This window comes from Frieseomelitta varia, unplaced genomic scaffold (assembly GCF_011392965.1).
Source record: "Frieseomelitta varia isolate USP_RPSP 00005682 unplaced genomic scaffold, Fvar_1.2 scaffold_371, whole genome shotgun sequence".
NCBI lineage: Eukaryota > Metazoa > Arthropoda > Insecta > Hymenoptera > Apidae > Frieseomelitta > Frieseomelitta varia.
In genome coordinates, this window is record NW_025110114.1 from 440,122 (window position 1) to 453,350 (window position 13,229).

General features: G+C 42.3%; 1 protein-coding gene across 1 annotated transcript in view; it reads left to right on the top strand.

Moving 5' to 3' along the window:
- LOC122531045 overlaps nucleotides 1-12,510 on the top strand; it is a 60,826-nt gene extending 48,316 nt beyond the window's left edge. The window contains exons 2-5 of the mRNA XM_043658594.1: nucleotides 4,644-4,702; nucleotides 6,277-6,350; nucleotides 7,759-9,570; nucleotides 10,113-12,510. Of these exons, the coding sequence (XP_043514529.1) occupies nucleotides 4,657-4,702; nucleotides 6,277-6,350; nucleotides 7,759-9,570; nucleotides 10,113-12,254 (4,074 nt within the window). The 5' untranslated portion in view covers nucleotides 4,644-4,656 and the 3' untranslated portion in view covers nucleotides 12,255-12,510. The remainder of the gene's footprint in view (nucleotides 1-4,643; nucleotides 4,703-6,276; nucleotides 6,351-7,758; nucleotides 9,571-10,112) is intronic.
- Nucleotides 12,511-13,229: the final 719 nt, after the last annotated feature.

The window sequence follows — 13,229 nt, forward strand, 5'->3', positions numbered from 1 at the left end:
TATAGTATAAATATCAGACTTGAAGTATATAGTATAAATATCAGACTTCAAGTATAAAGAAGAGCTCTGGAAACAACAAAATAACGTTATCAACTACCTAAAGGAGACCCAACTACTAGACCAGTTATAAAGAGTATAAATATCAGATTTCAATTATATAGTATAAATATCAGACTTCAAGTATATAGTATAAATATCAGACTTCAAGTATATAGTATAAATATCAGACTTGAAGTATATAGTATAAATATCAGACTTCAAGTATAAAGAAGAGCTCTGGAAACAACAAAAAAACGTTATCAAACTACCTAAAGGAGACCCAACTACTAGACCAGTTATAAAGAGTATAAATATCAGATTTCAAGTATATAGTATAAATATCAGACTTGAAGTATATAGTATAAATATCAGACTTGAAGTATATAGTATAAATATCAGACTTCAAGTATAAAGAAGAGCTCTGGAAACAACAAGAAAACGTTATCAACTATCTAAAGGAGACCCAACTACTAGACCAGTTATAAAGAGTATAAATATCAGACTTGAAGTATATAGTATAAATATCAGACTTCAAGTATAAAGAAGAGCTCTGGAAACAACAAGAAAACGTTATCAACTACCCAAAGGAGACCCAACTACTAGACCAGTTATAAAGAGAAAATTCCAGCACGTCGCTAAATACTTCGTAGTCGATACAACTCTAAACCCTCATATAAAAAAAAAAAAGAAGAGCTCTGGACACTTGGATTTTGAACCTTATTCTCAGAGACTGTGAAATATCTTTAATCAATCTTGTTAAATATGAATCCGGTGAAATTACTCGCGTCAGAATTCTTGAAGAGGAGATTGATTGAACTTCGAGATAAAAGCGAACGATTCCTCTCGTCGAAGAGTTCTCTAACTGTGATGTTTATATTATAAGTTACAATGGACGTTGGATAACTGGAAGTGGTCACAAGTTTGTATTAAATTATTGAAGTTTACCGCACCTTATCTTACTATTTTTCTTCGATATAGACAAAAATTATATTATTGAAGACACTGACATTTAGAAAGATTTATCATTCAAGTTTTACTTATGATCGAACCTATAAACAAGGTTTAGGTACCTTTATTTTTCTTTAGTATGAAATTGATAATGATCAATGTATAAACTTCAATGTATTCAAAATCTTAAGACAAGTACTACAACAATTTTAAAATTAAATTAGAAAAATTAACAATTTTAAAATTAAAAAAAAAAAACAACAACAAAGCATTAATGTGTCTTCAAACGTAAATTTATCCTCCACTTAACAAAATTGTACACACACAATGTTGCATGTTAAGTTGAAACATAATGTTCCATCCAAAATTGACAAAATAATAAAATGCATCATTTACAAGTACATTTATAACAGTTCTCAAGAGCTTTTAAGAGCTTTAAAAAGTGTTCAATAGACTTTCCACCGCTCTGCAAGAGACAAAATTATCTTCGTCTCTGCGGATAACATTAACTCACTGGATCCTTCGAGGAAAATAATCCGCAGCTCGAGAAGAGCGAAAGACAAAGGGGCAAACGTTTGCGAATTGCGCGAAACAACCGCCGACACTCTCAACACTCGAGTTAAGTATTCGCCGAACGTCTCACCGAAAGGAACATTCTTTCCACGACATTTGAATTGGACGTAGTGGACCGTCGAGGGACGTGATCCGGTCGCAATTACAGCCGGTAAACTCGGTGGGTAATTCAAACAGCGCGCGCAACTGCGCCGCCGGAAACCGCTGGGGGTAGTTGGCTGGGAAGGTTGCAGCGAGCCTCCGGAGGGGGCACGCTAATGCCGGTAATTAATTCAACTGGGGAATCTGCGTGAAATTTAAATGCACCTCGCACTATTGATTTTCCAATGCCGACGCGGCGAATTTTCACCGCGTAGCGGGCGGCATGCACGTTTCGATTCTGTCATCTTTCCAAAAAGGAAAGAAAAGAAAAGGAAAGAAAAAAAGAAAACGAAAAGAAAGAGAGAGGGACAAAGGAAACAGAGAAAGAAGAAAGCTCGAGTGTTGATAAGCGCATGGAAGGGAGGAGACGCAATTGCGTAAATGGCCGCGGCGGGTTGTTTACTCAATACTCGAGAGCAAACGTAACTTTCGGATGGAGCGGGACACCTGATATGAAATAGCATCGGCCAAAGTTTTTTCTCCACTTCTTTTTCTTTTTTTTCTTTTTGTCCTTCGGTCGCCAGAAATGAAGCAATGTTTGTTCGTTGATTTGCTGATAACTAGCGGGACTTTGCGCAACTTTTCAATCAAGTTAATTGGTGATTTTGTAACTCTGTAATTTCAAACTGGGGAACTTTGACAAACTGTCACGTCGGGATTTTAAATATTTTGGAACTTTCAGTTAAAGAATTTTAGTAATTTCTGTAATTTTGTAACGCGACAGTCAGATTAAAATTAAATTAAATTAAATTTTGTAATATTTCGGTATTTAATTACTGCGGTTAATTTCTGGCTGAATTAAACGCAAGTACCAAGTGCACAGGGGATTCGTATTGCCTCAAAGAATGAAATATCTGTTCAAATATGATAACTATAACATGCACGAACATCTTGTGAAAATGCACAAATGCAGAAAATATATCAAATCAGTTTCTAAATGTTCAGACAAAATTCATACACATTCTCATATAATCACGTAATCACCAATTGTTAAAAAATACGATCAAATATCAAGATAATTCACGTAACTGATACACCTACGCACGAAACGTTGTATTAGCCAATAGTTTCGTTCGGAATGCGTTCAATTAACACTGGCCACGTCCGCACGGAGCTGGTTCTACATTTTTCACTTGTCGCATGCCGTATGAAAAGTGTACCAGCACTTACGTCACAGTTCAAGCCTGGAAAATTAATGAGAGAAAGTCGTACTTTTCGAACCGGTTAATTTATTCGTCGCGCGGTCACGCCCTTGGAACTCCCACGTGAAAATAAACGACGCTCGTTCACAGTGCTGGCTAATAAGTCCATTAATCTGTTCTTAACAGCTCGTTACGTGGAAATCGTGCCCCAGCAGTCGAAACAAACAGTTTACGACAGCTCGTATCTCGTAGAAAAATTTTAAACAAAGTAAAATGAAAATATCGATTATTGCATGTGCTGTCCGATCTGTTGTTCTAAGAAATATCAAGCTTTCGTATGAAACATTTGCAAACTTTTGCACTGTGATATCTCGTGATTTATGTAAAATATATGCTACAACATATAAGACGACCTGTCGTCTTCAAAAGCATCCTACTAAAAAAATCAACAGTTGACTAACAGGTAACCGTCGTTATTCAAAATTACTCGGAATAATCTACTACTTGTCTAGTTGGCTGTTGAACTAGCTGAAACTTAACTTCCCTCAAAATGTTCCTGATCATTCGTGACTTCGTGGTGATGGTAGTTTAATCGCAGTAAATTTGACGCGTGATTCGATTACTTCCTCGCGAGCTTCGGAATAATTATTATTCAAATTTATTCCGTGCGAGAATTCGAAGAAAATTGAAAATGTTACATGTCGTATAATATCCCAGTAATTAGGCGAATCAATGGCTTCCTGTCCAGGATACTGCATCGACATACAGGTTACCGAAATATAGGCACACGTCGATGGTTACAAGTTCGGAAGTTAATTTTTGCACGAGTTCCAGCCCGCAGCATAAAAAATATCAAGATTTCCTCTCGATCAATTTTTAGAAAATTTCAGTTGCCAATTATCCTAACTGTCCTTGCCTGACCGACCCCATCGTGTAGAAACTGCAGGAAATTAGGGAAATTAGGAAATTGAATATCTAGCATTCACTGCGTCCAATTTGGAGACACGCGGACTTATACGATAACCAGAAAATTTCAGAAACTGCCAGAGAAAATATTTTCTCGACCAACGATTTCTTACTCGAGTCATCATCGTCAATTTCAAATTCAATTCGAATTGCTAACGAGTGCCCTCGTCGTCGACGAAAGTCGTTTATTTCCTGTTTCGTGCAAACAGGTGAACAGGAATTTCAGAAGATTAGAAAAATTGGACGTCAAACACCAAACGTTAATTTTCAGACACGCGAATCTTTGATCAATGATAATTCCGGAATAATAAGAAAAAATTTCGTATTGTCGGAGGAAATATTTTTCGAGTAATCGTCTATGGCTGCTGCGTCACTAATTCCCGAGAAATTCAAATCGCTGGGAAACAAACGCCTCGGCAAATGGCTCGTGACGATCGTCGTCGATCGAGATCGTTTCGAAACTCGTCCATTTCCGGTTTCCCGCGCGGACGAATGCTCGCTCCAGCATTGGAAATTTCAGATGACAACCGGGTAACCTCGTGAACGTGCAGAGAAATTCTTCCGTCCTCTCGCGAGTTTCACTGTTACCTTGATCCAAAGGAATGAAATGACAGGGAACAGCAGCGGAAAACAGCTGCGTAAGACGACGCTTTCTATACTTCCTTTCTCCGCGTCCTGCTACACTTTTCCTGCCCTCGTGTTCCAGTAAACCGAGCCTGGCTCGATTGTTACGCGAATTCCTTCGATCTCTAAACATTCGTAATCCAACAAATTGCCATGCAATTCGAGAGCCAGGCGAATTTGTCTAACGATCGAACGACGTTTTTGTTACAGAACGCTGGTGTCAATGGTCCCATGGTCTGTCACGATGCGGCCGACACTAACCCTGAATTGTAAGTAGGCCAAACTTGGACAGATTTGAAAGAAGCGTTCGAAGAGTATTTAAGTAACATGTAGTTTGATTAGACTGTAGGGAACGGATTATTTTCCGATTTGCCTAGATATCATTTTAAGGGGGTATTCTGGAAATCCGGCTTAAAAAAATCAATTTTCTTTTTACATTTTCTTAAAGTATATCGTTTCGAAAATGTTTATGTAGAAGGATTTGTTCGAGTCCGTAAAATTAGTTAAAGTTATAGATGATTATAGGAAACGGTGTACTGCTCGCGTAAGTATGAATATTTTTGTACAAAATGTGTTTTTCTCAAAAAATATTTTATTTTATAATATTATTATTTTATTTTATAATATTATTATAATACTATTATTGTATTTCATAATATTATTATTATTATATTATTATAATCCTATTATTTTATTTTATAATATTATTATTTATTTTTATTTTTTGTACTACGAACAATTGAGCAGTACAAAAAATAAAATATTATAATATTATAAAGTGATAATAATATAAAAATAAATAATAATATTATAAAATAAAATAATAGTATTATAATAATATTATAATAATAATATTAGAAAATAAAATAATAATATTACAAGTATGAATGTTTTTCTACAACGGGTAACAAGAACTTCAAACGTGTTTTTCTCAAATCCATATTTTTTAAACTGGCTGACGGGATATCTCACGTTTTAGTTTACCGATTGACTTGAAATTTGGAGGAGATCTTCACCGAATGCATCTTTATCGCATGAATCAAAATGCGATGTTTTTTTTTAATCACCCAAAAGACAAAAAACACAAGAAAAATCGATATTTTAACTTCAAAATGCTGCCAAAATTTTTTTAATTTTCGAAATTTTACTGTTTCAGTGGTTCACGTGATAGTCATATTTATACTAATTAAGATGCATTTTGGTTTTTAGTTTCAATTAATCAGGTGAACCCGGAATCAGGTCAGCTATTCGAACCCGTTTTTAAAAACATTCTTTACCCAAGGCTATATAATTTCCACAACTTTCATTAATTTCGTTAAAAAAAAAATTGTAAATACTCTTTAAGTATGAATGAATCTGTGTACGAAACCTGCGTACCAAAATCCTTAAAAAAAAAATCCCCAAGCCGGATTACCAGAATACCCCCTTAAAATAATTAGTTAATTTACTTGGACGAGAAAATAAACTGTTATTTCATGCAAGACTGTAGCTTTACAACTTCAAAATGTCAGTCTTTTACGTGGAAAATAATTAATTGAAAACAATTGTCAGGCCACCAATTGCATTGTGAAATAATCCATGACTCGAGTACACGTATATTTAAACTTCAAATTAACTTTTATAAAGACATTCAAAATTTAAATTTTACTTTCGTTTTCGAGCTGGCGTAATTTCGTTTCGTCAGGCAAGTCATTTTTAAGTAACCACTTGGCTTTTAGTTGGCTCTTTTGAAACGAAGCAACGGATTAAGCGAATAAGATATAACGAATTGAAACATCTGATATTTAATGTAACCGATTGTTGTAATTATTTCAAAACTAGCGCTCTCGTAAAATGCTCACAGGTGTCCTCGCGATGGGCCTCTTTACCTGCATCGGTGCAATCACCGTATCGATAGACCGTTCCGATAACAAACCAGTAAGTAGAATCAACGATGTAACGTAATCAAATTGCCGCAATTAAGTGTTCCTCGCCTCGGTTTGTTTAACTCTTACCAGTGTTAAATTACGTCGAAACGGAGAAAGTGCGAAGAGGAAGCAAATCTATTTGACAGATTTACTGCAACTCTTTCTTTTTTTTTTTTTTTTTTTTTTCTTCATTCTTGTCGAGTCGGTGGAAAGTAACATTGTTTTCTGCGTAAATTGAAAGCGACAGGACGAGTTTCGTTTATTTAAAATTATTCGAAACTCGGTCCAACTTTGAAAATAAGTATCAAATAAATATCAAAAAATGCTTTCATTTCGTCAAACAGATAATTTCCGTTTAATCCATATTATTCGTCGAATTTAACAAACGTTCTAGTTTAGTCTAAAAATAATAATACCTCGCACTTTCGTAAAAAAGATATTTATGAAGCGTATTCTTATTTTTCGTTCGCAAGGTGCACGATAATTTATAAAATATTTATGTTTGCAAATTGTTAATGGATCGATCTCTAGGCTGCAGTTAATGCAACCGGAAGGAACTCTTTCCTTTTTCACGCGCGAGAACTCGGCAAGGTAAACAGCGTCTCTCTTTTGTCGAAGCTTCTAAAACCTTGAACTTTGAAACTGTTTTAAGCTAATACGCGCGATCCATAACACAGTTAAGTCACGTAGAAAATGTCCCTTTGGTTGACTACCGACGTATGACGTAAAGTTTCAGCTAATATTTATCCAATTTCTTCAATCGATACGTTACTCTCCATGAAATACGCTCGATCGAGATCGTCACAAAGAAGCTCTGTTCTCGCGTGCACCTTTAGATTTAAATAGGTAGTATCGACACACAAAAACTGTGTTCAAATACACTCGGTGAATGCTTGTTTTATTATTGCAAATAAATAACGTGTTGAAAATTAATGTTATTTTCTCGCCAGCACTGGTTGAACAAAATTGAATTTGAATTGAATTAAATCTGTCGTAATGGTTCAACATTATCGGCATTGGTTTAATTCTAATGTAAATACCACGTAATGCATAAAACGAGAATTTCAATCGACAGAAATTAAACTTCAGTAACCAAAATTATTCGATGAAATAATCCACTGATATTTTCAGAAAAAGTAACTCTCGGATCAAACTGCAGATTTTTATGCACCTGTAGAAAATTTCAAAGTCCACGCAACGTGATAACACGAAATAACACGATTACTATATTAATATTTTTAAAAGTGCTTTGTCGCACAAAGTATTGCTTAATTTTTCCAGTAAAAACTAAATATATAACGTCCAAAGATTTTATTACAATTGTCATTATATTACAAATCCTGCAAATTTGCTTAAAATTTCCCGCGGTCCGATGATCACCAAGAGTGCCAAATTCCACGCCTAACTTCACCTTACAGCCACCAACTCGATCATCCATGATCGCAAACGGCTGGCGACCATTGACGAACGGCTACGAAGAAACGATCGGGACGAACGTCTCGCCGTCGAGCAATCTCGAGCGGAACGCTCCCCTGCACCCAGTTCTGGGCAAGTTTCACGAGCACATGGCTACCTCCGAGAAGCTGAAGCCTCACCGAAAGGGCAAACCATCTTCCCATCACGACTACAGTCCACCGAGTATACTAGGTAGTTTCACGGTCCTCGGCCACGCCGCGGCGAAAGCGCGCGGCGAGGCTCAATCCGGCCACGGTCACGCGAGCAAACACGTCGCCTCCGAGACGCGTGAGTACACGTTCCTGATCCCGCCGCCGAAAGACGCCTACCGTTTCGACCTGGACCAACACCGGAAGCCGATCTTACGAGACAGCACCGCGTACCTGCGTCAGCCAGCGTTTGGCCTTTCGTCGGTGCATCAATCACCAGACCCGATCAAAGCAGCCACGTATTTCATCAAAGGGTACACCTCCACCACGAACTCGCCATCGTCGCCGAGCACCTCGAAGAACAGACACTACGGCGAGCCGTACGTTCCTCAGTTGCTGCAACCGCCGAGATACCAGGTGAAGCCGTTCGAGTCCCTGAAAGTGTCCAGTAACGCGAAACCGTACTTCCAGCCGCCTGGCACCGCGCTGGCCAACGATTTCGGCAAGGACAAACGACTGTCGGATTACGATCACAGGCAGAGCTACGACAAATTCCCCGGCCAGGCTCAGCACAGCGATCACGCGATCAATCCAGCCGGCACAGGGAACTTTTACAGCCAACTGAATCATCCCTCTCACTCGTACAAGACGTCCTTCGAGAGAGATCCCGCGTTCCTTGTCCACGAGAGCCACGAGATCAGCTACATCACGCCGCCTTCCATCTACAACCCGTTCAATTTCAGGCCGTCGTTGCCGTACGAGACTCTTCTCCCCCCTGACGTGTACTCGTCGTCCACTCCCGCGCCTACCACCCCTCGCACGCAGGAGCCGAGCAAGTTCCAGCAACAGAACAGGGACAACGTTGCGCAGGATCGCAAGAGGCCAAGTCAAACCGCGAACAAAGTGATCAAACAACAGGTAGACGTAGGCGGTGAAGTCCAGAGCGAGCTGTTGCCGACAGCGGGCATCGCCAACACCTATTACGTGTCGGAAGCTCAGGATCTGACGCCGCCGCCGTCCGCCTGGCCAGTCCCAAAGAGCAAATACCAGACGTCGGACATAAACGAGGTTCTGCCGAGAGTGAATCCACCGTCCAAGTTCAGCCAAGAGTCCATAACGTCGAACCAGATCCCCCAAGCGCCGAAGGTGGTGTTCATCGGGCCGCAGTCGCAACAGCCGCAGTTCCAAAGCTCCGTATTGCCGATCGACGTCCGGCCGGAGAGCGGCGAGCCGGAGTACGAAACGCCGGAGAGCATCTCGCTGAAGCATTTCAACGAGCAGCAGTACCTGATCCAGCAGCAATTGCTGCAGAGAGACCGGCAGAGGCTGGCCGAGCAGGAGAGGCAACAGCAGTTGGAGATCGAGAGGCAGCAGCAGGAGGAGTTGAAGAAGAGGCAGGAGGAGGTGAGGCTGTTGCTGGAGCAGCAGAAGGAGGAGGAAGAGGCGCGGCTGGCGGTGGAATCAGCGAGGAATCACACGGAGAAATTGACGAAAATCGCGGAGGGACAATCGCCTTACGCGATCCAGTTGGTTGGATACGAGATACCGAAGGTTACCACGGACCTAGCCGCGGTGATTACCGAGCAGAGCGGCATTGGCGAGCAGCCAAAGGTTCAACAGTCTCAGGTACTGTTCGTTTTGCGAAGGCTTTATAAAATATTTGACCACGACTTGGAAACTTCTGGGTTTGTCCTCTACGGGTTTTTAGTACGGGGGGATTCTAGATAGAAACGCGGGCTGGGTAGTATTGTTTGGGCTGAGGCAGTTTCGCGGAATGCATAGCATGTTTCTCTTGTTACTCTTAGGACGCGAGAAACTTTCGAAAATAATTTCACACCGACGCGGAACGTGAACGAGTGAAAAATTCGTATTTGCAGCTCTTTTTCGACAAGTTTGATTTCTTTTCTCCTTTTTCTAGTAGTTGGAAAGCATAAACTTTTGACATTCATTCCTGATTTAGTGTCTATTAAAAGATTTGCATGCTGAGCTCTGTGAAATTAAATTTAATTTAATCGGTAAGAGAACTCGGAAGTTAATCGGAGATCTTTCATAGAATCGACAAGATCCCCAACGAGAATAGAATTCCAAAGTACGCGTTAAACAACACGTTTTCAACCACGATTGCGAAACTCCTCGGCGAAGCTTGTTGAAACGAAATTTCATTGTAGGTGACCCAACCGGATTACGTGTTCTCGGAGCGACCCACCAGCCAGAGCCAGCAGTTGCAGGATCACTCGAAGAATCAGCAGGAGCAAGTGAATTACCGGGAACAGCAGACTGACATACGAGCTCAGAGACCGCAGAAACCATCGCGCGATCAATATAGACGGCGAAAACCGAGCACCGCGTCGTATGAGCCACCGCCAACGGAAGCTCCGATCCAAGTTCCAGAAACCTCCGTTCCGGTGACGCTGCACGCGTCGGAGGAAGTGCCTATACAGACGACTATCGCGCCAGAAACTGTCACAGTGGCGACGGTGAGTACGCAAAAGGCGAGAACTCGGAGACCAGGTTCCCCGCTACGTCGTAGGAGGCCAACAACAACCACCGTCGAACCTGTCACCGTGCCAGCGACGGACGACTACCTAAAGTACGAGAAACAGGAAGACGCGGTGCACCAAGTGGAGGCTGCAAAGAGGAAACGGATCAAGCCTACGGAGACAGCGAGCTACGATGACATTACGGTGACCGAGAAGAAAGCTAACATCAGGAAACGACCGGGCCACAGGAACAGAGTGAACCCGGGCGAGCCTTTCGATGCTGAGATCGTCACGGAGATCGTTCACACACCTGTGAACACGTACAGGAGTCCGACCGAGTCTGTTCAACCCTACGACGAGTACAACGCTCGTTTCGCGACCAGTCAGCCTAATCAACAATTCGAGCACACGGAGGAACATCGTGAAGACAGCACGCAGGCCATACCGCTGGAATATTACACCGAGTCGACGAGAGTCAGGCCCGAGGAAGATCCACGCAACGAGAGCTATGATCCGCAGTTGCAGGGCTCGCCAGTTGCCACGAAAATCCCTCTGGAGGATCTGTTTGTGAGAACGGAGGGTAATTACTTCGATCGAGGGGCGGTGGTGTCTACCAGCACGAGCATAAGCACGAGTGCAAGCGTCACAACGACCGCACCAATGACCACGTCGAGCACGCAGGCGCCGTCGTTAAGCTCATCGACCAGCAGATCGCACAAGATCCGGCCGATCAGGTACGGGAACACGACCAGGCCGCGCTTCAGCATCAAGGACTACAAGAGCCGATTGGATTACAAGAGCAGATTAGCTCAGATTCCCAGCACCGAGCCGTCCGCGACTCCAGCGTCGTCGCACACGAGGCAGAGAGGTGCCAGTAGAGACAAGAGTCAACAGAGTCAGCAGCAGCTGCAAAACGCCGAGGGGGGACGAGAGACGACAGGGAGGTACAAGTACGTCTCGAGGGTGAATTACAGGACGTCCTCGGCGAGTCCAGCGGTGGCCAAGGATCAGGACTCGGCGGCCGAAGACGGTAATGGCTCCTCGACGACCGAAAGGAGCAACCGTTTCGTGCCAAAGAGGAGACCGGTGAACGGTAACGTGTACAGGAGCAGAGTTTCAGGGACGACGAACGCACCGCACAGGTCGCAGAGTCATTACGACGGCGATTCACAGACGAAACCCGGCACAGCCAGGCCCGAGAACGTGTTCTCGTCGTCGGTGCGACGACGACCGATGATGAAGAGCAGACTGCCGACGCAGAGCACGACCGCGAGCTACCCGGATAGAAAAGAGACGGATGCCACTGAAATGGCCGCGGAAGAAACCAGCTTCTACTCGTCGGTCACCACCAGCGGCACCACGAAAGTGGCCGCTAACGAGATCCCCACTATTGAAAGGGAGGAAGCCACTTCCACGAGCCTCCCGATCCCACTGGGATCGAACACGGAAGAAAGAGGCGAAAAGCTCGGAACAAGCACCGACAAGAGCCTGGACGAGAGCCAACCGAAGGTGGCCAACGTCACGGCGGAACAGTACTCCATGACGAAGCTGGAGGAAACTACGACACAAAGCGAGAGCAAAGTCACCACGAGAGAGGAAACCACGACCGCGAGATACGAGATTCGATCGGAGGACGAGGAACTGTTCGCGAAAGCGTCGCAAAGCGTGGCCGATCTCACCAGTTCCGCTTCTGCCCTTTACGACAAGCCCGGTATGTTCAAGGCCGTGTCTCCAGAGAGCAGGGTAGTCGCGCCGCACTTCAAGATCCCCACCGACGAGCCGACTCTCCCCATCGAGGCTTTCTTCCAGGAACTGTCGAAGAAGAGCTAAGAGAACGGAGCTTCGAGTACTTCGTTCTTCGTGGGGGGAAAGTCGGATTCGGTGGCTGCTCTTTCGAGCACCACCGTCTCTCTGAGAGGGAGCTCGGGTCTTTTGCAGTTTATTATACGAGATCGTGGATGTAATATCTCCTTGCGAATATCGATCCGGGTTCTGCGGCTGATTGCACGGTGATTTAATTGTTTAACCTCTTGCGCTGGAACAATTGTGCCACGCGCGTCGAGAATTTTTTGCTCCAAAGTTGTAATATTTTCTCAGTTTTAAGTAAAACAAAACAGGCAAAACAAATAACAAATGTATCATTACTTGTCAATAATTTCGATTATCTATTTCGGCGATATCATATCGACGAGTTCAGAAAGAAAGCGACGAATTATTTTATACGGTTTGGTCACTCGTTATGGTCCGCAATCAGTTTGCCAGCGCAAGTGGTCAAGGCGTTTGATAGAACTGTGTTGAAAAATATGATTTTCAGGGCAAAGGGATTCTGTTTCTAAATATTACTATTCGCATTAAGGTAAAATACATTCCCAATACTGAGAAAATAATTTCGATATACTAATTTCAAGTATACTGAAATATAACCCAGGCAAAACAAATAATAAATTTATCACTTCCTAGTAATTTCTATCCAGTGATATACCGATGGATTCAAAAAGTAGACGAATTATTGTATACGGTTTGGTCACTCGTTATAGTTCGCAATCAGCCGCCAGCACAAGTAATTAACCTTCTTGCGCTGGAATGACGTGCCACGCGCGTCGAGAATTTTTTGTCCCAAAATTGCAATATTTTCTCAATTTTAAGTTTATTTAAAGTATATTTAAGTATATTTAAATATAACGCGGGCAAGAAAAATAATAAAATTATTACTTGTCAATAATTTATATCCAGTGATATATCGACGAGTTCGAAAAGAAAGCGACGAATTATTGTATACGGTTTGGTCACTCTTTATGGTCCGCA